This window comes from Alosa alosa, chromosome 3 (assembly GCF_017589495.1).
Source record: "Alosa alosa isolate M-15738 ecotype Scorff River chromosome 3, AALO_Geno_1.1, whole genome shotgun sequence".
In the NCBI taxonomy this organism is placed as follows: domain Eukaryota; kingdom Metazoa; phylum Chordata; class Actinopteri; order Clupeiformes; family Clupeidae; genus Alosa; species Alosa alosa.
The window spans coordinates 8,049,755-8,074,605 of NC_063191.1; the positions used below are offsets into that span (position 1 = coordinate 8,049,755).

The 24,851-nt window shown below is 43.5% G+C and overlaps 1 protein-coding gene across 2 annotated transcripts in view; it reads right to left on the minus strand.

Annotated features, from left to right (window-relative positions):
• Positions 1-24,851, minus strand: part of LOC125292332 (alsin-like) — a 51,251-nt gene that overhangs the window by 3,448 nt on the left and 22,952 nt on the right. The window contains exons 16-32 of one of the 2 annotated variants that reach the window (XM_048239554.1): positions 22,885-23,013; positions 22,602-22,625; positions 18,997-19,067; positions 18,244-18,310; positions 15,951-16,168; positions 14,429-14,494; positions 13,765-13,863; positions 11,859-12,023; positions 9,076-9,187; positions 8,712-8,789; positions 8,334-8,473; positions 7,608-7,766; positions 4,417-4,534; positions 4,056-4,213; positions 2,093-2,206; positions 1,535-1,711; positions 45-92 (exon numbers count right to left, since the gene is read on the minus strand). In XM_048239554.1, the coding sequence (XP_048095511.1) occupies positions 53-92; positions 1,535-1,711; positions 2,093-2,206; positions 4,056-4,213; positions 4,417-4,534; positions 7,608-7,766; positions 8,334-8,473; positions 8,712-8,789; positions 9,076-9,187; positions 11,859-12,023; positions 13,765-13,863; positions 14,429-14,494; positions 15,951-16,168; positions 18,244-18,310; positions 18,997-19,067; positions 22,602-22,625; positions 22,885-23,013 (1,935 nt within the window). In that variant the 3' untranslated portion in view covers positions 45-52. Of the gene's footprint in view, positions 1-44; positions 93-1,534; positions 1,712-2,092; positions 2,207-4,055; positions 4,214-4,416; positions 4,535-5,548; positions 5,627-7,607; positions 7,767-8,333; positions 8,474-8,711; positions 8,790-9,075; positions 9,188-11,858; positions 12,024-13,764; positions 13,864-14,428; positions 14,495-15,950; positions 16,169-18,243; positions 18,311-18,996; positions 19,068-22,601; positions 22,626-22,884; positions 23,014-24,851 lie in introns of those variants that run through there. The other variant, XM_048239555.1, reaches the window with a different exon arrangement.

A 24,851-nucleotide genomic window follows, 5' to 3' on the forward strand; every position in this document is an offset into this window, starting at 1 on the left:
CAGAGATGGTTTAGAACTAGAACTGAGGAATTAAAGCTTACCTTTTTCAGGATCACCCAAAACAGAGATGGCGGCGACTGGCCCAGAACTTCCTGATGAAGAAATGAATAAACAGCAAAATGAGCAAGAACATTTACATTTTACATTACATTACATTACATTACATTTGGCTGACACTTTTTTAACCAAAGTTTAACTAACAACATGGTAAACAGTAAGTTTTAGAACAATTCTCACAATTTTAGGACAGTTTAAAAAACATTACAGTACAGTAAGAATAAGTAAGGCGTCCGGTGAGTGCTGTTTTTAACAGTTACTTGTCAGTTTAAACGGCTGGTGAGTGCTAGGATCAGTAAGACTTGTTGTAAGTGTTGCTATGAGAGTAGATGTTCTCTAAAGAGCTGGGTCTTCAGGAGTTTTTGAAAGTGGAAAAGGATGTCCCTGCCCTTGTAGGAACTGGAAGTGTGTTCCACCAACCAGGAACAACAGATGAGAAAAAGTTTGGATTGGCTTGAGCTGCATCGGGTGGTAGAGAGCTAGACGTCGATTGATCCAGAGGAGCACAGCCCGGTCTGGAGGTAGTGTAAGTCTGTATGAGGGCATTCAAGTAGGTGGGAGCAGAGCGGGAGACTACTTTGTAGGCAAGCGTTAGAGACTTGAATTTAATGGGCCGCCATAGGTAGCCAGTGTAGCTGGATGAGCAGCGGGTAACATGTGCCCTTTTGGGTTGGTTGTAGACCAGGCGCCGCTGGCGTTCTGGATCATCTGAAGTGGTTTCACTGCGCAGGCTGGGAGACCTGTCAGGAGGGCATTGCAGTAGTCGAGTCGTGAGATGACTATTGCCTGAACCAGAAGTTGGGTAGCATCTTGAGTCAAGTAAGTCCTGATTTTCCGTATGTTGTAGAGTGCAAAACGGCATGACCGGGCGACTGAGGCAACATGATCTGAGAAGTTTAGTTGACCTCTGCAAATTTGAATATGAACATCAGCTCAGTCGAATGTCACTCAGCAACCGTAGGATGAGATCAGAAAAATGTGCAGTGGTCTCTTAATTTTTCCTAGAGCTGTATGCACACACACACACAGCATCCCGTATGATGAAGAACCTAGAGCTGTATGCACACACACACACAGCATCCCGTATGATGAAGAACATCCACACATATATGCATGTGGAGGTGTGTGTATGTGTGTGTGTGTGTTAGTGAGTGAGTGAGTGAGTGAGTGAGTGAGTAAGTGAGTGAGTATGCATGTGTGTACGGGATGCTGTGTGTGTGTGTGCATACAGCTCTAGGAAAAATTAAGAGACCACTGCACATTTTTCTGATCTCATCCTACGGTTGCTGAGTGACATTCGACTGAGCTGATGTTCATATTCAAATTTGCAGAGGTCAATTAATTTTAAATAGTTTGACCATCAACCGTCACTCAGCAATAGGATGACATTGAACAATTGTGCAGTGTTTTTTTAATTTTTGCCAGAGCTGGATATGTTTGTGTGTGTGTGTGTGTGTGAGAGAGAGAGATCACTCACTGGTGGACCCCTAGGAAGCCCATGAGAGCCCTGTCGGGCTGCTTGTTGAGGCGGGAGACGCAGTCCCAGTAGAGCTCGTCCTCCCTCTCGCGCTCCAGAGAGTAGAGCGTGAACAGGGGCGGGTACAGACGCGGCAGCAGCACAGGCAACAGCAGAGAACAGCAGCTCACCACAAACCTGCCGCACGCACACACACACACACACACACACACACACACAGATAAACACACACACACACACAGATAAACACTCACACACACACACACAGATAAACACACATGTGCACGCATGCACACACAGACGCACACACACAAACACACGCACACACACAAACACACACACACACACACACACACACACACACACACACACACACACAGATAAACACACATGTGCACGCATGCACACACACACGCACACACACACACACAGCTAAATACAAACACAAATACTAGGACTTTCTAAAAGTCTTTTGAAAATCAATATATCTATTTTTTGAGATTCTGAAGTGACTTCCTGTCCCCCGCCTACTCTCCTTCTGGGTCAGGTGAGCCTTACCCCTGCTCAGGAATCTCTGAGTGCAGGCCTGAGTCTGTGGAACTACAGAGGGTCTCCGCCGCAGAAACTTCCGGAATAAAAGTGCCATCGTCAGGGAGACTGGGGAAGAGGAACCTAGAACACACACACACACACAGCTAAAAACCTTTACTATATGATATACATTATGTCTACTATAGTTTGTGTTTGTGTTTATAATTGTTTCAGTATCCTATGTGTGTGTACTGTGTGTGTGTGTGTGTGTGTGTGTGTGTGTGTGTGTGTGTGTGTGTGTGTGTGTGTGTGTGTGACAAGCATCCATCTAACTTTATTTTGCTTCTTTAGAGATAACATGCCTCTCTATCATTTATGACATTCATTACAATTACACAAAAGCAAATGAATCACTGCTCAGTATTTCCAATGATGACACAGAAGAGTTACAGTTTAAATGTGGTTTATTTGTTTATATTCATGCAGCGGAAGTTGTTGAGTCGTGTGTTCTGTTCAGAGAGCAAAGACCAGGAAGTCACTGAAGGTGTTGTGATTATCAAAGCTGTGATAGAGCCAGCAAGGTGGGGGGACTCACATGCTGATGACATCTCCCACCACCAGCTGCAGAGTCACACCACTGGACAGATACCTGTAGTAACTATTGGTTTCAGACTCAGATAAATACATGACCTGCTCTTCATTCTTAACCATCTTGACACCCAATATGACAGAAGAAACGTTATCTGCGACTGTGAGTCTGAAGTAGTAGACTCCCCTGACTGGAGCTGTGAAGAAGCCTGTTGTGCTGCTGTAGGCCAACATTGGGGATGATTCTAGTGAAGACCAAGTTCAGCTCAGTATTCCCAGCCTCTATGTGTCCTGAGTTAGTCAGTCCTGCTGAGAATGCCACCTTCTTTGGGCTCTCCACTTCAGTGTTACATGCAGACAGTCTGGTCTCTTGTGCTGCATTTGCCATCTGCAGTATATGCTCCTTGATGAGGTTCATCACTTCAGTCTTCATAGTGGTCAGGTCTGTGTGTTGTGCTGCAGTGTCTTTCTTCACATGTTCCATGTCAGTCTCAGTGGCTGCCAGTCTCTCAGTAACTGACCTCAGATCAGCTGTCTGTGCAGCAGTTCCCTTCCTCAGATCCACCACTTCAGTTTCACTAGCAGCCAGTCTGGTCTTCAGCAGGGCCAGCTCTGCCTCTTGAGCTGCATTCTGCATCTTCAGATTCTCTATCTCAGCCTCCATTTCAGCTTTGGTGTTCTGCAGCTCATTCTGGGTGACAGTCAGCAGCACTCTCTGCTCCACCACCATGTCTCTGAGTTCCCTGAGCTCAGCAGAGACGTCCAGTGTGGTAGTGACCGCAGCAGCAGGCCCAGTGCTCTCTGTCTGAGTCTGAGCTCCACACATGGAGAACAGCAGCACCAGCAGTGTGCTGACAGCCCTCATCTTAAACAACACTACAGTAACAGTCATGTCTGCAAGTCTGCAAACACCCTCTTTGTATACCTTCAAGTGAACTTAAGTTCAAGTCTACTGATAAAATTCATATGATATGGTGCTTTACAAACCTGTGTTATTGTGTGGTGTGTGTGTGTGTGTGTGTGTGTGTGTGTGTGTGTGTGTGTGTGTGTGTGTGTGTGTGTGTGAGAGAGAGAGAGAGAGTCTCCATAGATTGAAGGGAACAAGAAGGCCTCAGTCAAGCCAGCACTTATCAGAGCAACTCTCACTTATTAGAACTCCCTTTTGATATGAAAAACACAGGCTATTCAAATGCACATGGACAGCCTAGCGTTAAGAACCACACGGAAGAGAGCACAAAGATGGGGATCAGAACTGGGAATACCAGGGTGATGGGATCAAAAGGATGTATGTGTGTGTGTTTGTGTATATGCGTGTGTGTGTGTGTGTGTGTGTGTGTGTGTGTGTGTGTGTGTGTATTTGTGTGTGTGTGTTTGTGTGTGTGTACGCTCTGTGGTTTCTCACCTCACCAGCTGGTAGATGCGGACGATGTAGGACTGTATCTCCAGAACGGCTTGTTGGAGCAGGCGTCTGTTTGATCCCACGCCTACGTAGGTCATCCGGTACACCGTCACCAGAGTCTCCAGCAGCCAGCCCAGAGGGTGCAGTGGCGTGTCACACGCCTGAGGGGTCAAGGGTCAAGGGTTACAGGTAAACACAGGCCAACATAGGTGAGGCAGTGCTTCGCCACGGAGCTCATTTACATAACTGGAAGAGTGAGTATAGCCTCACACTGGAGTGTGTGTTTTTGTGTGTGTGTGAAAATGTGCATGTGTAAGTGCATGTCACTGAGACTGTGTGTGTGTGTGTGTGTGTGTGTGTGTACCTTGATGAGGTAGCGTCGGACATTGTTGTAGGTCTCTGCGGTGAACTGGCCATTGAGCTGGGGAATGACCTCCAGACATTCCAGGGTCATATGCTGAGAGCGTGTCAGCAGCTCAGGACTGTAACACACACACACACACGGAAAATTTCACACACACCAAAATCGCAAACTCAAGGATGCATGAACACACAAAACACACAGACACAAAGACACGGCCTCACACTGGCCCACATGGAAACATCTGCTTTTATCACACAGTTCAAACTATAAAACTGACCCAGGACCCTGGGAATGACATAATAAAAGCCATCATGCTGTAGACCACACTCCATGATCACACTATTAAACAAAAGTTTGTAATAACATATTGCATGTGTGTGTGTGTGTGTGTGTGTGTGTGTGTGTGTGTGTGAGAGAGAGAGAGAGAGTCTCCATAGATTGAAGGGAACAAGAAGGCCTCAGTCAAGCCAGCACTTATCAGAGCAACTCTCACTTATTAGAACTCCCTTTTGATATGAAAAACACAGGCTATTCAAATGCACATGGACAGCCTAGCGTTAAGAACCACACGGAAGAGAGCACAAAGATGGGGATCAGAACTGGGAATACCAGGGTGATGGGATCAAAAGGATGTATGTGTGTGTGTTTGTGTATATGCGTGTGTGTGTGTGTGTGTGTGTGTGTGTGTGTATTTGTGTGTGTGTGTTTGTGTGTGTGTGTGCCTGTGGTTTCTCACCTCACCAGCTGGTAGATGCGGACGATGTAGGACTGTATCTCCAGAACGGCTTGTTGGAGCAGGCGTCTGTTTGATCCCACGCCTACGTAGGTCATCCGGTACACCGTCACCAGAGTCTCCAGCAGCCAGCCCAGAGGGTGCAGTGGCGTGTCACACGCCTGAGGGGTCAAGGGTCAAGGGTTACAGGTAAACACAGGCCAACATAGGTGAGGCAGTGCTTCGCCACGGAGCTCATTTACATAACTGGAAGAGTGAGTATAGCCTCACACTGGAGTGTGTGTTTTTGTGTGTGTGTGAAAATGTGCATGTGTAAGTGCATGTCACTGAGACTGTGTGTGTGTGTGTGTGTGTGTGTGTACCTTGATGAGGTAGGCCGACATTGTTGTAGTCTCTCATGTGAACTGGCTATTGAGCTGGGGAATGACCTCCAGACATTCCAGGGTCATATGCTGAGAGCGTGTCAGCAGCTCAGGACTGTAACACACACACACACACGGAAAATTTCACACACACCAAAATCGCAAACTCAAGGATGCATGAACACACAAAACACACAGACACAAAGACACGGCCTCACACTGGCCCACATGGAAACATCTGCTTTTATCACACAGTTCAAACTATAAAACTGACCCAGGACCCTGGGAATGACATAATAAAAGCCATCATGCTGTAGACCACACTCCATGATCACACTATTAAACAAAAGTTTGTAATAACATATTGCATGTGTGTGTGTGTGTGTGTGTGTGTGTGTGTGTGTGTGTGTGTGAGAGACAGAGAGAGAGTGTGTGTGAGCATATCTATCTCATAGCCTACTAGGGCTGTCAAAATTGCTCAAAAATGACGTTCAAATAAACATATATTCGAACTATTCAAACTAATCGGTTGCACATTTTGTCAATGACGTGCATTACGTCAATAACAGTTATATTAACAGATATATTTATTTAAGTTTAAACATATTTGACAACGTATTAGCTACACAAAAACAAGTAAATCAACAAATGGCCAAGGCCGCAGACCTCACTCTCGCTCGCTTGCTCACTCGCACGCACTCTTTATCTCTCGACCGCACCCTCACGCTCTCTGCGCATAACGGTTAAAAATGAACAATAAACAAAATGTTGAGTGCTGATCAAGGGTTTAGTGCAAGCAATTTATGGTCGCGACTCTTGTCGGAAATAATCTGTACTGCAAAAACGGATGTTGGTGGCTATTTAAACTATCTAGCGGGTGTTTTAACAGCTGCAAGAAATAGAGGCTTCATGGTCATGGCCACGTAAATTATTTTCATAAAACTCCAAGTTGCCCTATCATAACTTCACTCTCCCCAAACTCTTCACAACACTGTAGCCAATTAACTGACAGTATAGGCTATTTATTTTCTGTACAATAAACACATCTATTTTTTCAACTTTTGCAATTTTCCACGCTTGGCTACGGAATGCAAATCTGCAGGAGAGAATACATGTACGCAGAGATTACAAAATGAAAAAATGGTAGACAATTCACTAATTCAAGACTTTAATGCCATCATATACACACTTTTTTACACAACAAAACAGAAAGGATGGAGGCAGCAAAGGTAGAGGAGTCATTTCAGATGGGCAAGAACAAGGTAAATTTGCTTGTCGTACCCTAAACATTAGAGGAGCTGATTATCATACCAAAAGAGCACACTCGCTGTTTAAAGTCATACACAACAGTCATAAACTTAAGGTAAATGTTACAAAGGTGGCAAAAATAATATAGGCTATTGTTAGCCATGAAATTACTATGAATTGTTTGTTCAGGGGGATTTACAAACGTATTCAAAATCCCCCCCGCTGTTTTTTTTTCACAAATTGCACCCTGCATGTCATTACAAATAAACAAAATTCATTTTGGCGTGATGGCCTCTTGTTGTGTTGCAGACAAAGAGCTTGTGGCGGGCTGTGCAAAATAAGTGTCAAGACGTGGCTGTTTAGCTGGAGTTCACACATTATGCCATGCTCACTCTGTGTGAAGCTGATGGCGATGCTGTCCCAGGCTCTGCCGGTGTTAGTGTGTGTGTATGTGTGTATGTGTATGTGTGTGTGTGTGTGTGTGTGTGTACCTGTGTCTGTGCTGTCTCTGTGTAAGGCTGATGGCGATGCTGTCCCAGGCTCTGCCGGTGTTAGTGTGTGTGTGTGTGTGTGTGTGTGTGTGTGTGTGTGTGTGTGTACCTGTCTCTGTGCTGTCTCTGTGTAAGGCTGATGGCGATGCTGTCCCAGGCTCTGCCGGTGTTAGTGTGTGTGTGTGTGTGTGTGTGTGTGTACCTGTCTCTGTGCTGTCTCTGTGTAAGGCTGATGGCGATGCTGTCCCAAGGCTGTGATGTCGTCCCCTGTCTCTGTCTCTCTGTGTAAGGCTGATGGCGATGCTGTCCCAGGCTCTGCCGGTGTTAGTGTGTGTGTGTGTGTGTGTGTGTGTGTACCTGTCTCTGTGCTGTCTCTGTGTAAGGCTGATGGCGATGCTGTCCCAGGCTCTGCCGGTGTCTCCACGTCCGGGCGAGTCACAGCCCAGTCGCCTCCAGCACTCCTCAAACACAGCTGCCCACTTCTGATCCGCAGACACCGCCATACCACCCAGCTTACTACACACACACACACACACCGACACGCATTACTTACCAAGACACTGCACACGCACACACGCACACCCATACACGCACTGCCACAACCGACACATGCGCACACACACGCGACACGCACACCGCGCACACGCGCACGCACACGCGCATTACCGCACTCCACACGCACCCGGCACATATGCGACACGCACGCCGCGCACACACATGCACACAAATACAGACACACACACGCACGCACACACATGCACACAAATACAGACACACACACGCACGCACACACACGCGACGTGAGACGCGACACGACACGCCGCATTTAATAATACACACACATACACACGCACACAAAATACAGACAAACACACACATACACACACATACGAACACACACGCACACACACATTGAAAGACACACATACACAAGACAATTGTTTAATGGCGTTTGACTGTCTGATAAACTAACTGACTGATGTTTTTATACTTTGATTGACTGACTGACTGATCTGATTGACTGACTGATTGATTGATCAGATTGATCAGATTGATTGGTGGATTACACAGTGCAGTACTCACTATGGCCTGATCCTCTCCCTGTCTCTGTCTGGCCCATAAGGGTTGGGCTTCTGGTAGGTGCCTGTGATCTTCAGTCCAGAGCTCCACTGGCCCACAAACACTCCCTCCATTTTATCACCATTGGGGAGAGACAGCACCCCCTACAGGCGCGGTGGAAGACAACAGAGTTATATTATTCAAACCACACAGTAAGAATGCATATACACTCCAGCACAAGAGCGCCCCCTCCATGCAAGCAATGACAAGGGATATGCATGAATGGTCTCCCATACACACACACACACACACACACACACAATTAGGTAACACAGACACGCACACATGTATATGAATATATATGTGTGCTAGAATAATATAATGGGATGTTCCTTTCTGTACCTTCCCATTGAGGGTCCAGTCTTCTGAGAAGTCTCCTTCATAGGTTGTGTCGTCATCAGCCAGCAGCAGACCCAGGCCCTACAGCACACAGGGACAGACAGCACATCTGATGGGGCACAGTGTGTGTGTGTGTGTGTGTGTGTGTGTGTGTGTGTGTGTGTGTGTGTGTGTGTGTGTGTGTGTGTGTGTGAGAATGTATGCATGCATATGTGGCGGCATATGTGCTGTGTGTGTGTGTGTTTGTTTGTGTGTGAGAGAGAGAATGTATGCATAAATATGTGGCTGCATATGTGCTGTGTGTGTGTGTGTGTGTGTGTGTGTGTGTGTGTGTGTGTGTGTGCGGGTGTGTGTGGCTGCAACTCACCATCATTTTGTTAGAGCTGAATTGTCCCTCATAGTAGAGGCCATACTGGGTGACCACAACGCCATGCCCTTGCTTCTGATCGTCCATCCACAGACCCATATACTTCTCACCTCTTCAACAACAATAATCACACACACACACAGTAAACCACAAACAAACATAAAAGCCAACAATTCAGGTGAAAAGTTAATTTCTTAAAATCTTTTAAGAAAACTATCAGGAATATTCAGTGGTCATCATCAACTTAATCTGCAGGTCACTTAACTTATACTTACAGTTTTTCTCAGTCGCTTTGGTGCTTTTCTCAGATCAAAATGAAAATTCTCATAACTATTAGTTCAACCTCCACAACATTTAGTCATTTGTGCACATCATAGTAGCAATTTCTCCTTCCTCTGAACAAATTGCAAATGCTTTTGAACATGTATCAGTTGCTTTGTCATGTCAGTCAAAATGAACTATACTTATGGATGCTGAATGGCCATTCCCAATATAACTAATAGTCTTCATTTCATTGCTCATGAGTCATTACATACAAAATTGGTGAACTAGTTATCAAATTCTGTCACAATGCTGTAGAATTACAAAGAGCATATACAGTAAAACTGTGAAACGTACATATTCACTGTCTTGGGCCAGCAATTTGTAACTTTACTGTAGTTTTCAAATGGCTGTACAAGGACTGTATAGTGCTGTTTTCAGGTAGTGTCACCTGATTATGGGAAAACACTGAGGGCCAGATGTATTTTTTTTACCCCATTTCAATTTGTTTGCGAATCAATGCGTGTAAAATCATTGCGAGGTATGTACAAACAGGCCGCAATGATGTAAAAGCGCAAACTGCCTGTCGCGGGAGCTGAAAGTGGCAGATTGCGATTGTCATGTCATGCATATGCATTCATGGGAGGATCCAGGGGAAAGTGGGAGTTTAGCGTAAAAAAGATGGGAGGGGAAGAGTAAAGAGCCTAGTTATGTATTCTGCGGTATGTACAAAGACTGCTCCTGAAAGCACGCCTATTCTGCGCCTAAATACTTCTGCCTTGTAAAAGCAGGTGTTAATCCAAATTGCAGTTCAATGCGTCAATAAGAGAACATTTCAAAGACAACAGAATCGCTATTTAGAACACCAGTTTTTGTGGTGAAAGTATTTGTACTACCAAAAGCAACCTCAACTTTCGTTGGCCTTTCGATGTCTTACTTTCACTTTCACGCCATTCACTTAAACTTTCCTACTTGCTAGATTTGACCAATCTCCCATAGCCTACGTGCACAAGTAGTTTGAGTAGAACTACTGATCTTCATTATCTCCTGCTTGTTGACATCTTATCATGTATGGTATTATTTCATGATCGCTAAACGTTTGATTCTTTTTAATGTTGTCATCAGTTTGTCAACTGCGCTTTTGTAGGCTGCCATTCAGTTGTGGGACGCTCAGAAATTGCGTTTATGGGCGGAGAAGGGCAGAGAAAGGTTTACACTAAGATTGAGCGATTTACACTCAAGGATTGAACGATTGATAAATAACGCTTCGTTAGCAGAAATGTCGAAATTTGGGTCTGATACTCACTTACTCCCCTAATCAATTTGTAACTTTACCGTAGTTTTGTCCATGTACAAGTAGTGTGATAACGCTGGAGCATTTTCAAAATGTCAATGACCTTATCTGGGGCCCTGAGAGCATAAACTGTCTTAATAAAAACATTACAAAGCCATTTGACTATCTTGTTCATAAACAATGGTGTCAATACTTCTCATTTTGATGACACTGGCAGTTTCATTGACATAAATACTTACTTGAATGGACTTTCCATTTTGAGCAAGTGACATGCTTTTGCAGGTTATCCAGGTTTTGCAGTTTGCACTAATTGTTTTGAGAAATGCACTAACTGCTGTGCAAATGTTAATAGTGATGTGAGAAAAGCACCAAAGCGACTGAGAAAAACTGTAAAACCACATAGTGCACAGTGACCCGCCGGCGGGACAGTCAACCAACAAAGTAAAAAAAAAAAAAGACTATTTTGTAATTATTCAATATTTTGTGTAGTCAGTCTATATCAGAACACCTGACATACAATCTAAATAGTCCACAAGAAACCTCAAAGTGTTACCTTTCATTTGAGACCAGGACTATGCTTCTACACAAAGGGGTTCATGTGCAGTAAGCATTTGATTTTCAGTATGCATTTTGGATAACCAAAAGTCCTATGGGGAGTTTTCATAGGCATTTTACAAAACGCATGAGCATACCTTGGCAGATAATGGTCTAAAGCACTCATATTTTCATTCTATATTGATCTACTTTTGCACACAGCTTCACAAGACCTGGTGCTAGGGCTCAGTTGTGTTTCTAAGGGATATCAAGTGACCTAGAGGGCTGAAATGTGGTCAGTTCAGAGATGCTTGTTATCCGGCAGAAAGAAAAAACTATATTCTAGCCTCTGTAACTCTGTGAGTACATCACACAGTTATTTTGACTGTTTCTTAAGAAAAGTACAGGTTCTCATCTTTCTATAGAGGTCCAACATGCCCTTGTAAATAGGCACAGTGCAATTTCAGGCAAAAACTTGACATTTGTATTGAGATCCATGTGTAGTATCCCATATCTAGTGGGTACAATAATGTCATTCTTCACACTAACCATCACTATAGGCACACAGCTGTACTGTAGAATATTGGTTGTGCAATATGTACTGCTGGAGATGATGTTATAATTTGCTGATATTCAGCGTAACACACTAGGTAATGTGTATATATCCATCTCCATGTCATTTTGAGGCCCATACCGGGTGATGTCGTCGAACACGCCGTATCCGGCCTTGCGGTCGTGGACCCAGTGTCCGACGAAGACGCTGGAGTTGGAGGAGGCCATCTTGCCGCTGCTCAGCATGCCGTGGCCGTGCCTCTGGCCCTCCCAGAACGAGCCCTCATACACCTCGCCAGACGCATACCTACGGGGAAAACACACACACATGCACACACACACACACACACGCACATACACACACTCAAACACGCGCACACACACACACACACACACACACACTCAAACATGCGCGCACACACACACACACACACACTCATTGAATAACGTGAACCCATCACACTAGCTACAGTACCACAACATAGCACAATAATAGGTAGGGCCTATTCCAGGCACACATCCTTATTGACAGAGACGCTATTCCACCTAATAGAAGTCTGTGTATTATCAAACTGCTATTATTTTAAGGTTAAGAACTTTTTACACCCAACCTGAGATGGGGGAAATAAGTATTGAAAACTTCAACATTTCTTTCAGTAAGTAGACTTCCAATAAGCTACAGTAATTTGCATAACATTTTCACCAGACATTAGTATTAACTCAGATAATCCACCCATATAAAAAATACAAACATTAAAGTCCATAAGTAGAGTTACCGGTATGTGTAATAAAGTGGAATGACACAGGAAAAAAGTATTGAACACGCCTACTGACATTTCTTAAATACTTTGTGGAAAAGCCTTTATTTGTAATGACAGCCTTAAGGCATTTCCTCTAAGACAAAACTAATCAGTCACAGTATTCAGGTATGATTTTGGCCCATTCTTTTAGTCTTTTAATATTGAAGATTCCAGGGGTCCCTCTTGTGAATCCTGATCTTTAGTTAACTTCCAAAACTGTTCAATTGGATTTAAGTCAGGGCCTTGATTTCCTTTCTCTGAAACCAATTGAGAGTTTCCTTTGCTGAATGCTTTGGATCATTGTCCTGCTGGAAGGTCTAACCAAGATTATCCCAGAACAAAATGACTCCATTCATCATTCCTTCAACTGTATAAAGTCTGCCAGTACCATGAGATGAAAAACAGCCCCACACCATGATGCCTCCACCTCCAAACCTCACTGTTGGCATTATATTTTCAGGGTGATATACATGTACCTCCAAATATGGTGTGTAGTATGACATCCAAAAAGTTACATTTTGCTCTCGCCATACCAGAACACATTCAAACTTTCAACGAGCTTCGACATGTTTTTCTTCAGTAATAGAGTCATGCGGGGTGAGGGTGCACAGAGGCCATGACGGAGGTGTGCATTACCTATGATTTTCTCTGTAAAAATTGTACCTCCAGTTTTTCTGGAGCTTTCTCTGAGTGGTCCTTGGCTCTTGGGCTACTCTTCCGTCTATCCTTCTGACTTCCTGGTCAGAAATCGTGCAAGGAGATCCTGTGCATGGCCGGTTGGTGATGCAGTGATGTTCCTTCCACTTGTAGATAATGGCTCCAATACTGCTTTCTGGATGGTTCTGAAGTTTTGAAATGCATCTGTAACCAGTTCCATTGATATGTTTTGCAACAATAAGGTTGCAAAGGTCTTGGGAGAGCTCTTTTGATTTTACCCATCATGAAATGTTTCTTGTGTGACACCTTGGTAATGAAAAACCTTATAGATTCCAGCTTGTTCCTTGCCTTTGTGTACTGCCATTCCACTTTTTTACTTATAACTCTACTAATGGACATTAATGTTTGGATTTTTGTATATGTGTGGATTACCTAAATTAATTCTATTGTCTGGTTAAAATGTCATGCAAGTAGTCTCATTGGAAGTATACTTACTGAAAGAAATGTTGACGTGTTCAATATTTGCACCGTAAAGACTTGTCAGCGGTTCTCACACACGCGCGCACGCCCACACACACACACCCCCCTTACCAGTAGGTCCCAAAGCCGTGCATCTTCCCCTCCTTGCAGTGACCCTGGTAGTGGTCTGTCTTATGGGAGTTCTTAATGGGGATGACAAAGTCTCCAAACCTGCAGGCGACACAGAGACACAGGAGCAATGACACATCAGCTGATCAACGACCATAAGATCATTTATCATACTATAATCTGTAGAGTTCCATAACATTTGGGGGGAAAAAAAAACAACCAATTTATTTAACTTAATTGGAGCAGAAGAATGAAATAATGTCATATAAAATGACTGTCTATCTCATAATACAAGATAAAGATAATAAAGGGATTGAACACATGAGGTAAAAAGGCTATTTTGAAAAAACCTGTGAGGTAAAATGGCTATGTTTACAGAAAGAGGAGTAACCTGTAAGGAGAAATGAGTAGTTTGGCTTTAAGGGCTGAGCTACACCAGGCGCGTAACTGAAGCGTTCCGTTCGCGCTGCGTCTGCTGCAACAATTAGCTTCCATTATAATCAATGGAAGTAGCTACACCAGACGTGACAGCGGGACGTACGTTCGAAAAAAATAGACCATTAATCTAAAATGGATTTTACGCGTCGCGAACGGAACGCTTTAGCTACGCGCCTGGTGTAGCTCATACCTAAGGTGTTAAACCTGTGCGGCAGAACCCTGTACTGACCCGTCCTCCTGGCCGTGCTTGAACATGCCGATGTAGACGCGTCCATCAGGCCACCTGATAGTGCCTCTGTGGGGAGAACAAAAGACACATCAAAGGAATCCTGCACTTACAAACACACTTACGACAACCATGCAAATGACCCCCACCTAACCCGGAGATAAGGCCTGTAACTGATCTACAACCTTTGCATGTTGAAAATGCCACCAATGGCAAGGACTACATGCAGTTCCTACTATAACCATGAGTACTGGCAGTGGAAACCTCTAGTCACTAAGAGTTTTATGTTATGGTATATGCCACCATAGCATTTGGAAATCCACTCTCCACAAAGGTGAACGAGTGAAGTCATGTCAGATCAACATGCTGGGGGCACAAAAGACCTTGATATCTAGACCTCTGCTCTTACTTCTGGTAGTGATGGGCAAATGAAGCTTTGGTGAACCACTGAACCACAGCAGTGTGAACCTAGCGACAGTAGCTGAAAAGCAAAAAGATGGCCGCCACACATGCGTTTTTCAACATAAGAGTCCTTAGCAAACCAATATTTTTTGTTACATATACTGGTTTGGGTAAGGACTTTTATGTTGAAAAAATCTACATGTGGCAGCCATATTGAATTTTTTCATTAGTGTTGCTAGCTTCACACTGCTGTGGTTTAGTGGTTCACCAAAGCTTAATTTGCCCATCACTAACTTCTGGCAAATTCAGAGAGATAGAGAGAGAGAGAGAGAGAAAGAGAGAGACAGAGAGAGACAGAGAGACAGAGAGAGAGAGAGAGAAAGAGAGAGAGAGAAAGAGAGAGAGAGAGCAGGTGGGGTGGGGGAATAGGGGGTGGGCAGCTTCCTAAGGCTCCGTGTTTGATTGGTCACATTCTTTACATGTCTGGCATTCTCAATAAAGGTGAACTGCACCCAGAGGTAAAGCAACAGTATGCAGGAGTACAGAGATAGAGAGAGAGACGGAGAGGAAGAGGCAGGGGGACAGAGGGAGAGAGGGAGAGAGAGAGAGAGGGGGGTAAGAGAGAGGGAGATAGAGAGAAATGGAGAGGAAGAGGCAGGGGGACAGAGGGAGAGAGGGAGAGGGGGTAAGGAGAGAGAGAGAGAGAGAGAGAGAGAGAGAGAGAGAGAGACAGAGAGAGAGAGAGAGAGAGAGAGAGAGAGAGAGAGAGATAGTCTAGATACTCTGACACACACACACACACACACACACTGCAGTAAAACATATCTGAAGAACACACTGATCGCACAGAAAAACACCAATCTGGCACTTAAAGTCACAGACATTCTCCCATCACTCTTTAATAATGTATACTGAAGATTCTCAGAATAATATGTTTGATAATATTTTTATATTGAGCCTGTGAAATAAAAAAGCCTGTGAAATAACATACAATTGTGTGTGTGTGTGTGCATATGTGCATGCGTGTGTGTGTGTGTGCATGTGTGTGTGTGTTCATTGTTGGAAGGAGACTAAACAGCAGCATGTTTAGGACGGCTAGTAGGCCACAGCAGAGGTACTGTACCTGCCATGTGGTTTGCCACACAGCCAGCGTCCCTCGTAGGTCGCGTCCTTGTACCGGCCCTCCTTGGCGAAGGTGTGTGTGGCCGTCCGGGACATCCGCGGCTCTGCCCGCTGGCCCCCGCTTGACCCCAAGCCTAGGCTTGACCCTGTGACCTTGGCGTCCATCTCGGCTTCCAGAAGCTTCTCCACAGCCTGGTTTATGGAGCGAAGCCAGCTGGCCTGAGAGGACGCCGAAGACATCATCAGAGAAGAGACAGAGATTGTGTCCAGACGCACAGGAAGGGACCTAAGTAGCACCGTTCTTAGTAGTAACGTATGTGTCAGAGTCCTTGTCATTCTACCACAGTACAAGGGAGAAGGGACAGCCATGTCTGCCGTAACACCCGGCAAATGCACTCTACCTACAGCTAGGCTTTTTGGAAGTGCCACACACACATATTATATATTGTTTTTTTCAGAGTCTAGGCTATCCAGATCATGTCATGTATTAGTACTAGCATTGATTTTATTTTGATTTTTAAAGAATTAAAATATAAAAAGCGTATTATAAAAAATATTATATTTTGACATGTATCTCAACACAGCAAGCTCATAGGTCTACATGCATTTCATGTGTGTGTAGGGCAGACTGTCCTGAATCTGGCAATATCATTGCCATGGTGGAGGGATTCTCTGGGGCTGAGCAATTTACAGACATGTGGTGTGCGCCTTACAGAAATAAATGCCATTTTTTTATTTAGTGATTAAAAATGACCTTTCTGCGCTCCATATCTGTGACACGAACTGATCTGACCTGACTTGACCCGAGTTTACGTGTTAGCCTGTGTGTGCCTATGGTGTCTGCACTCATGATTCTCTACAACTTTTTACTGCATTGCCATGAACAAAGTAAAGACAAAAAAAGTGTTTCTTTGTCGAACAAATTGGGATGCAATGTGAGCCTTGAATTGGATGCCATGCAGGAATTTGCTACGATCTCAAAACCGGAAAACATTCTTTGCCATAGAGAAACACACAATAGCGTTGGATTATAAACATGCTTTTCCAGAAAAACAGACAAAAATGTAAGGTAAGTCAAGCTATATGAAGTTATTATTTTGTCACTTTGTCTGTTTTATAAGCCAGAAGGATCAACATACTTGGTGCCAATGGATAGCCCTGTGTCTCCTCTTTCATCTGATATTCTTTCCATATCTATGCGTTCACGGGTTCGCGAGTAATTCAAACGAGAGTAATGGGTGTGCAGGTGAACGCAGAGAAGTATAGACTGTAAATATGATGCAATTTGATTTAATTTCATGATTTTTTTTTCATTTTCATACTTTAACCGTACAGACAAGTGCGTGGAAAGACCCACTTCTGCTCTGTCACGCAATAAAGGTTTCATCCCGCTGCGAACAGAGAAGAAAGGGTCTGTTATTTGACGCACTTTGCGTCAATCGGGTTCTAAGGGTTAAAGGAGAATTACGGCGATTTTCTGCATGGATAGTTTCGAGGTCACAGAGGTATCGTATATTCGTATTGACAGTACTCGGTGACCTCGAGAATCAGAGATCTATAATGTGAAAAATCACTGGAATTCTCCTTTAAAGCAACACCAAAGCACTTTTCCTCTTCGGTCCCCCTACAGGTTGGAAGCGGAATTGTTCATTACCACTGTTGTGAATAGTTTAACATACCGCAGCCTACCGTCTTTTTATAAATACCGTCCATTTATATGTACCTGCCGAGTACGCTCCACCCAGACCCTTGCTCCACCTATTGGCTATTGTAACGCTTGCCGTAAAGCAAGTCAAATTTGCAGTTTCTTATGTCTCATTCGAACTACAGATCCGCTACCCGATCTGGCAAACTTGCATAATGCGGTTATAGCCGATAAATCGCCGCAAAGTGAATGCAGAAGTGCCGTTCACCCTGTTACGAGTTGATGAACCACTGAAACGATTTTGGAAACATTATTTTAAGGTACAAAGAATCTTTGGTGTTGAAAAAGAGACCAATCAAGGTACTGTGTGAATAGGAGACAGTAGCGCAACAATAAGTGCTACTTTGCATAGGAAACAGGATGTGAGTGGACGGACGCACCCAAATCACATGGGAGGGACAGGGGCAACGCTGGATCTGTACATACGCTTGTTCAGCACTGTGATTGGCACACACACATACAGGAACACAGAGATGCACAGATATGCCTGAATATATGTACACACACAAAAGCACAGACAGACCGACACACACACACACACACACACACACACACACACACACACACACACACACACACAATAAGGTACCTTCTCAGCAGGAGATGAGGCCAGAGCTGTAAAACTGTCCTCTGGAGTGGTGAACTTCAGGCCAAACCTGATCACACACACACACACACACAATAACGCAGGGAAACGAGTGAATCGCTTACACAACACAAAGCGTCCATGAGACACAATGACCTTTTTTATTCCTGATTGGGTCACATTAGATGATTATAGCAGTAGGCCTACCATGAGATTACACTAGCAACACTGCTAATGTGTTTTATAGTCCCCAGTCCAAATCCAACTGTTTGACTGTATATTACTATGGGAATGATCTAGATAACATCTCTCATTGGCTGTGAGCCCAGCAGGAAGCAGACACTGCACTGTGTGACCATAACAAAGAGTACTGATCCCTGTGACTGGGCCATATAGGGGCTTGGTGTGTGTGTGTGTGTGTGTGTGTGTGTGTGTCTGTCTGTAATATACATATACATATACACATAAATATACATACACACACACACAGCTCAGATGGAGAAGTCAATAAAGAGACAAACTCCCGTGCTGCAGACAATGGCTCTAACAACAGATAAGAGAAGATATATGGTTGACAGGGGGTGAGTTCAGGGACTGCAGGTTTCCACGGAGGACAAATTCTACATTACCTATGCATTAACAGGGCTACATGGCACACATGTTTGTGTGGTTTGTGTGTGTGTGTGTGTGTGTGTGTGTGTGTGTGTGTGTGTGTGTGTGTGTGTGTGTGTGTGTGTGTGTGTGTACAAGACTCACAGTCCGTCATCCTCTTCACATAGAGGCTCAATCCACAAGGTGGCCAGGGGATAGATGTGGTAAGACGAGAACTGCAAACACACACACACAGAGTTTGAGCCGTTTCCCTTAAAAACAAGAAGACAGAAAACAGAAAGCACAGAAGGGAATCAGAGGATTTCAGCTGTTAGGATTCTGATCAGTGGACCATGAGCCGATCAAAAATTGATACAAATTTTCATAAAAATCATTTAAAAACAAAAACAGAAATGTGTCTAGTCATCAGTTTCATCAATCTGACGATTTTAACATTGCCAGAATGTGTTTTTGGTAAGTTTGAAAAGCAAGTTTTTTTAGAATGAAGCACATCTAATCAAATTACGCATACGTTTTGATCAAAGTTGTGTTTATAAAAAATGATATAAATAAAATATAAAATCTGTTAAACTTTCTTATGAATATAATCTTTTCATTCTGGCTGCTATAATAGAGTTAGAACAGGATCCACACTGTTATTTGTTTCTTCATGTGTGTGTGTGTGTGTGTGTGTGTGTGCTCATGTGCCCATGCTCACGTGCATACATGTGTTTCCCTATATCTTTTCCTCCTGTGGTCTGTGTAAGAGGGAGGAAATTGAGAGGGTTCCTATCACCAAAGAGTAGAAAGCACTCACACACACACACACAAAACTCTGAGCTTGCAAGATCAGTTCCCCACTATTGCAAACAGGCTCATGTGATAATGTATGCAATGTGTTATCAGTAACAACGCACACTGACACACTGACACACACACACACTGAAACACACACACGTGGCACACTATGCAAGATTTACACCTTTATGAAGCCAATTTGATGGTAAACTCGCGAGACTCGTGAAACATTACCTTGTCAGTAGATATAGCTCTTTGTAGATACAGGGTTCCTACACATTTTACATTTCAAAATTCCATACTTTTTCCATCCTCAAATGTCAAAACTTCTCGGTAGATTTTTCTGACCATATTCTCGACATTGCGGCCACTTCTGGTTTGGGATAACTCGGTGAAAACAAAGGTATGGACAACTGAAGTGAATTAAATGACACTTAATATTCATCCATTTAGCTGGGTCATTTTTAGTTGTATCATAGTTGTATGTTGATGATGGGGACTGACAGTTACACTACACAAAAGTAGGAATGGTTCATTATGACCTGAGTGAAGTGATTAGTACTGCAAATGCAATAGTCTGGAAACAATTTCTCCATACCCTTGTTTCTTTTTTCCATACTTATCCAGACCTGGAAATTACTAAAATCAAATTCCATACTTTTCCAGGTTTTCCATACTGCGTAGGAACCCTGTGTAGATAATTGTTGCCTGTTGTTAATCCTTCACCTACACAACAAAAGCATTTGCATTGTGTAACGGGGGGATAAGTCGCAAGAAGTTTGCTATTTACAATAGCAGAGTAACGTATAAATAAATTGTGACTCTAGAGGGAGCTCTAAACTCGCAAAAAATACCTAAACCTGCATAGTATACCTTTAAAGTCCTATTCGGCACAAGTGGCCTTGAGCTGTCTATAGCACTGATGTGTAAACAGGATTCTCACTGTTGATGTGTGTTGTGTGGAAACGGATGAGAGCCACAGTGTTGCTTTGTGTCGTGCCGTGTCGTGTCATGCGGCGCTTAAAATAGGAGCCGTGCGTTTATTTTAGGACTGAGTGCGGAAAATATTAGAACACCTATGTGTAGTGTTGGTACACACACACACACACGCACACACACACACACACACACACACACACACACACACACACACACACACAGGTGACTTCTGCTGCCTGTCTTACACTGTAGTCTCATCAAAGCTTTTGTTCGCTAAAGCTGGTGACAGGCTGGTCTTTTTACTTAAGAACTATAGAGCTGTTCTCTCTCAGTGACACCTCATCTCATCACCCGTGCATCTCATTCTGCAATACCTCTCATCCTCTGTCACTTTTTTACTTGTGTCTCCTCTTAAACAGATCATTCATATAACTCAGTGGTTCTCAAATGGGGGTACGCGTACCCCTGGGGGTACGTGAAGGCACTCCAGGGGGTACGTGAGATTTTAAAATATACATATTTAAAAAGTAGAATCCATGCAAAAATACTTTAAAAACAATTATATAATAACACAATATTTCAGGAAAATATAAGTTCATAAAATTAATTTTATATTTCAATAGGCTATTCAATTTCATTATCCTAAAAACCCAGAGTCCCCCCCCATACCAGGATGGTTTAAAGTCTTTTTTTAAGTCTTTTTTTCTCAACTAAAACTCTTTGTGTTGGTTAGGGGCTGAACAAATACTTGGCTGAAAAAATATTTCACAGGGGGTAAATCACTGAAAAAAGGTTGAGAACCACTGATATAAGTCATATCACTCATCAGAATAGGACTTTAAACAGATCACTCATATAACTCATAGTGCTAATGTAACTCATCACCTCACTAACCACACACTGGATGTGAGTGCATTACAGATACAGTACAGTGCAATGTTGCTGATACTTCTAGCTAAACAGCCAATTAAATGACACCTTTCACTTCTGTGCTTTTGGAGCAACGTGCCGATAGGCTGAAATTATGTATGGGCCAGTCCAAGCCAGTGTGGAGTAGCAGTTCCCTAAAGTTGACTAAAGTTGACTTTATGCTGGATTCAAACCGCAGCTCTCTTGAAGGCATGCATGGAAATGCCCCTGTGTCTATCTGCTTGCCCCAATAGAAATCACATGAATCAGGACCGCCTGACTAGGTGTATGCCGAAGTCAGTTTGCCAAAGTAACTACGAGATTACCTCATGAAAGAATGTTCAACCGGGTGTGTGTCACACACACACACACACACACACACACACACACACACACACACACACACAGCAGTGTGGCAGAGAGTAAAACAAACAGTCGAGTTAAGAGAGAGAGAGGGAAAGAGATAGAGAAAGAGAGAGAGAGAGAGAGAGAGAGAGAAAGAGAGAGAGAGAGGCCCTGGCAGTCAGAGGTAGTTAAACCCTAATCCACACCCAGAGGTAAGTAAACATGGAGACAATGACTATGACTCTATGTATGTGTGTGTGTGTGTGTGTGTGTGTGACTGTACGTGACAGAGAGAGAGAGAGAGAAAGAAAGAAAGAAAGAAAGAAAGAAAGAAAGAAAGAAAGAGAGAGAGAGAGAGAGAGAGAGAGAGAGAGAAAGAGAGAGAGATAGAGACTCTAGAGGTAGAAAATGGAGCTCATACAGATTTAAAAGCAAAGTGACACAATGTGAGTAGAAATGATACTGAAGAGCAGTGGAAAAAAAGACAGAAAAAAAGCTCTCAAAAGTAAAAAAGAAACAAGACTCCAGGGCCTAACTCCACTTGGTTGCTGAAAAGTATTGTGTGTGTGTGTTACTGTGTGTGTGTGTGTGTGTGTGTGTGTGTGTGTGTGTTTGAGCTTAGAGAGTGAGACCAGTAAAGCTTTGTCAAGCAGTACAGTCTCCTAGTCAAAAGCCTTCACACCCAGTAGCTTAATCAAGTCAACAGCCCGAGCCAAAAGCCAGGAGCGGAACAAATGGCCTCTGTGAGAAAACAAACCACATTCCTCAGGTGTACTTACAAACTTCTTAGACGGAATGTTGCCCTAAAAAAAGACACGGCCAAACAAAAAATTAAAAACAGACCAAATAAAAATCGACAGATATCATTTGGACTGGCTTTATAATGGTTTGTTGTGTAATGTGGTAATGTGTTTATTTTGCTCCTGTGTGTGCACAAATATGCGTGGATGTGTATGTAAGTGTGTGTGTGTGTGTGTGTGTGTCTGTGTGGATATATGTACTGTATGTGTGTCTGTGTGTGTCTGTGCGTGTGTGTGTGTGTGCGTATGTGAGAGCATGTACCTGTGTGTACACAAGCGCGTCGTTGAAGAGGATGAAGCGGTTGACAGAGAAGCGGCCGGTGTTCTGGAGGGTAAGGGCTTTATTGTTGCTCTCACACACCAACCGCCGACTCGGAGTCCGCAAGGCATCCTGGGTAAAGAGGGAGTGGTTTCATTCTCTTTAGGGCCAACATTAAGACACACCGTATCTGATACAATGGGGGAGGCTCAGCATGTGTTGAATGCAATGTGTGTGCGTTTTAGATTAAATTTTATTGTCATTATGCAGAGTATAAGAGTACAGAGACAACGAAATGCAGTTAGCGTCTAATCAGAAGTGCAAAAAAGCAGAAAAGTGCAATGTGAACAGTATAGACAGGTAGTGCAGTGTAAACAGTGTATATGTACAGTACAGTACAGTGTATATAGTGCAGTGTGGACAGTAGTAAGTTAAGCAAGTGGCTTGGTTCACAGTAGGGATATGTGTAGTATAATAGCAATAATGTGATGTGTGGTGGTATGCTAGATGCAGTACTGTATGTGGGTGTTGTGGTGATCTGATAATACACAGCTGCTGTAACAGAGCAATTTTCTGTAAAGGATCAATACAGTATCTATCTATCTATATGCTGACACACCTCTCCATTCCCCATCTGCTATCAATAACTCACAGCCAGCTTCCAGTATCAAAGCAACACAATGTCATCTATTTTACCTTGAAATAACAGCTGCAAACTCATTCTGATGCTACACTGACTTAAAACATGAAGTTTGGCATGGCATCGCCAATGCACGCCCAGAATGCTTCATATCGCACTTTGTAACTGACATTGCAAATGCACGCCCAGAATAGCCTGGAAATATCCAGACTCTTTCACGAAGTGAATAGAGACTCTTTCACGAAGTGAATAGAGTCTGGCAGCTCTCGATTGGGAAACGTTTGCATTACTTGCATCGCGACGGGCGCTAACTTTGAAATCATTGGTCCAGCCTTACCAATCACATTGATCAGAGATTCCTGATGGTACTGTATCTCCTACTTCGTCTAAACTTTACAAACTGACAATCAACAGTCAGGAAACAATGTATGTAGGTGTACCTTTGCTGTAAATAAATGTTTGCATTTTTCCAACTGCATTTTTTGACGTTTGCAGGTGTTGCTACTTCTGTTTCGGTTTCGTCTTCGCACAACTTCAACGTCATCGCTCTCTGCCACTACCTCTGTTCGCTGATTGGACAGGTAAAGATTGGCCGGAGAAAACCCGCGAATATACCGCAAACCCAGACGACGCACTGAAGGAAAATGAAAATTGAGCGGAAGTACGTAGGAGGGCAGAGCCAGGCTACGCCCGGGAACGTTATTGATCATGTTTGACTAACTGGGTACTGCTTTAGCGATACATGGTGCTGAATATTGATACCAAGGGACATAGATATCAAATCTACCATTGTGCTACTTTAAGAAATGTATCATGGAGGAAGCAGCTAAGACCACTCATACTGTAATTTGTTTTGTGTAAATGAGCACACATCTTTTCGCCTTGTCTTCTAGTACTATTATTCTTCTGTTAGTTGTGCCATCTTACAATGACCAGCTGGTCTGTGCCTAAAACCACAAAATCTTAATTTGCGGATGCACTGTGGACTGTTCAGATCATTGCTGTTGGGCAACGTTGCTCTTAAAAGCCAGTAGGATCATCAGGGCAACAATGGGTTTTCTGGCAGAGAGTACACATTGTGCAACCGGTAGATAGACACGGTTTTTCAGTCATTCTGAGAAGTGTCATTGAGCAATGTTACGGTGCATTTCCATTATGGAGTAAAATCCTGGTGTCTGAATTGATTATAGGAAAGTAAAGAGTTCATTTTTATATTACATTGAAGATTATTCCAGGAAGTAGGGACATTTTAGAACAGCGTTGTTAGACGTGGAGTGGAAACAGAAGAGTGAGGCTGTTCGCAAGTGCTTAAACCTGAGGAACACTCTTG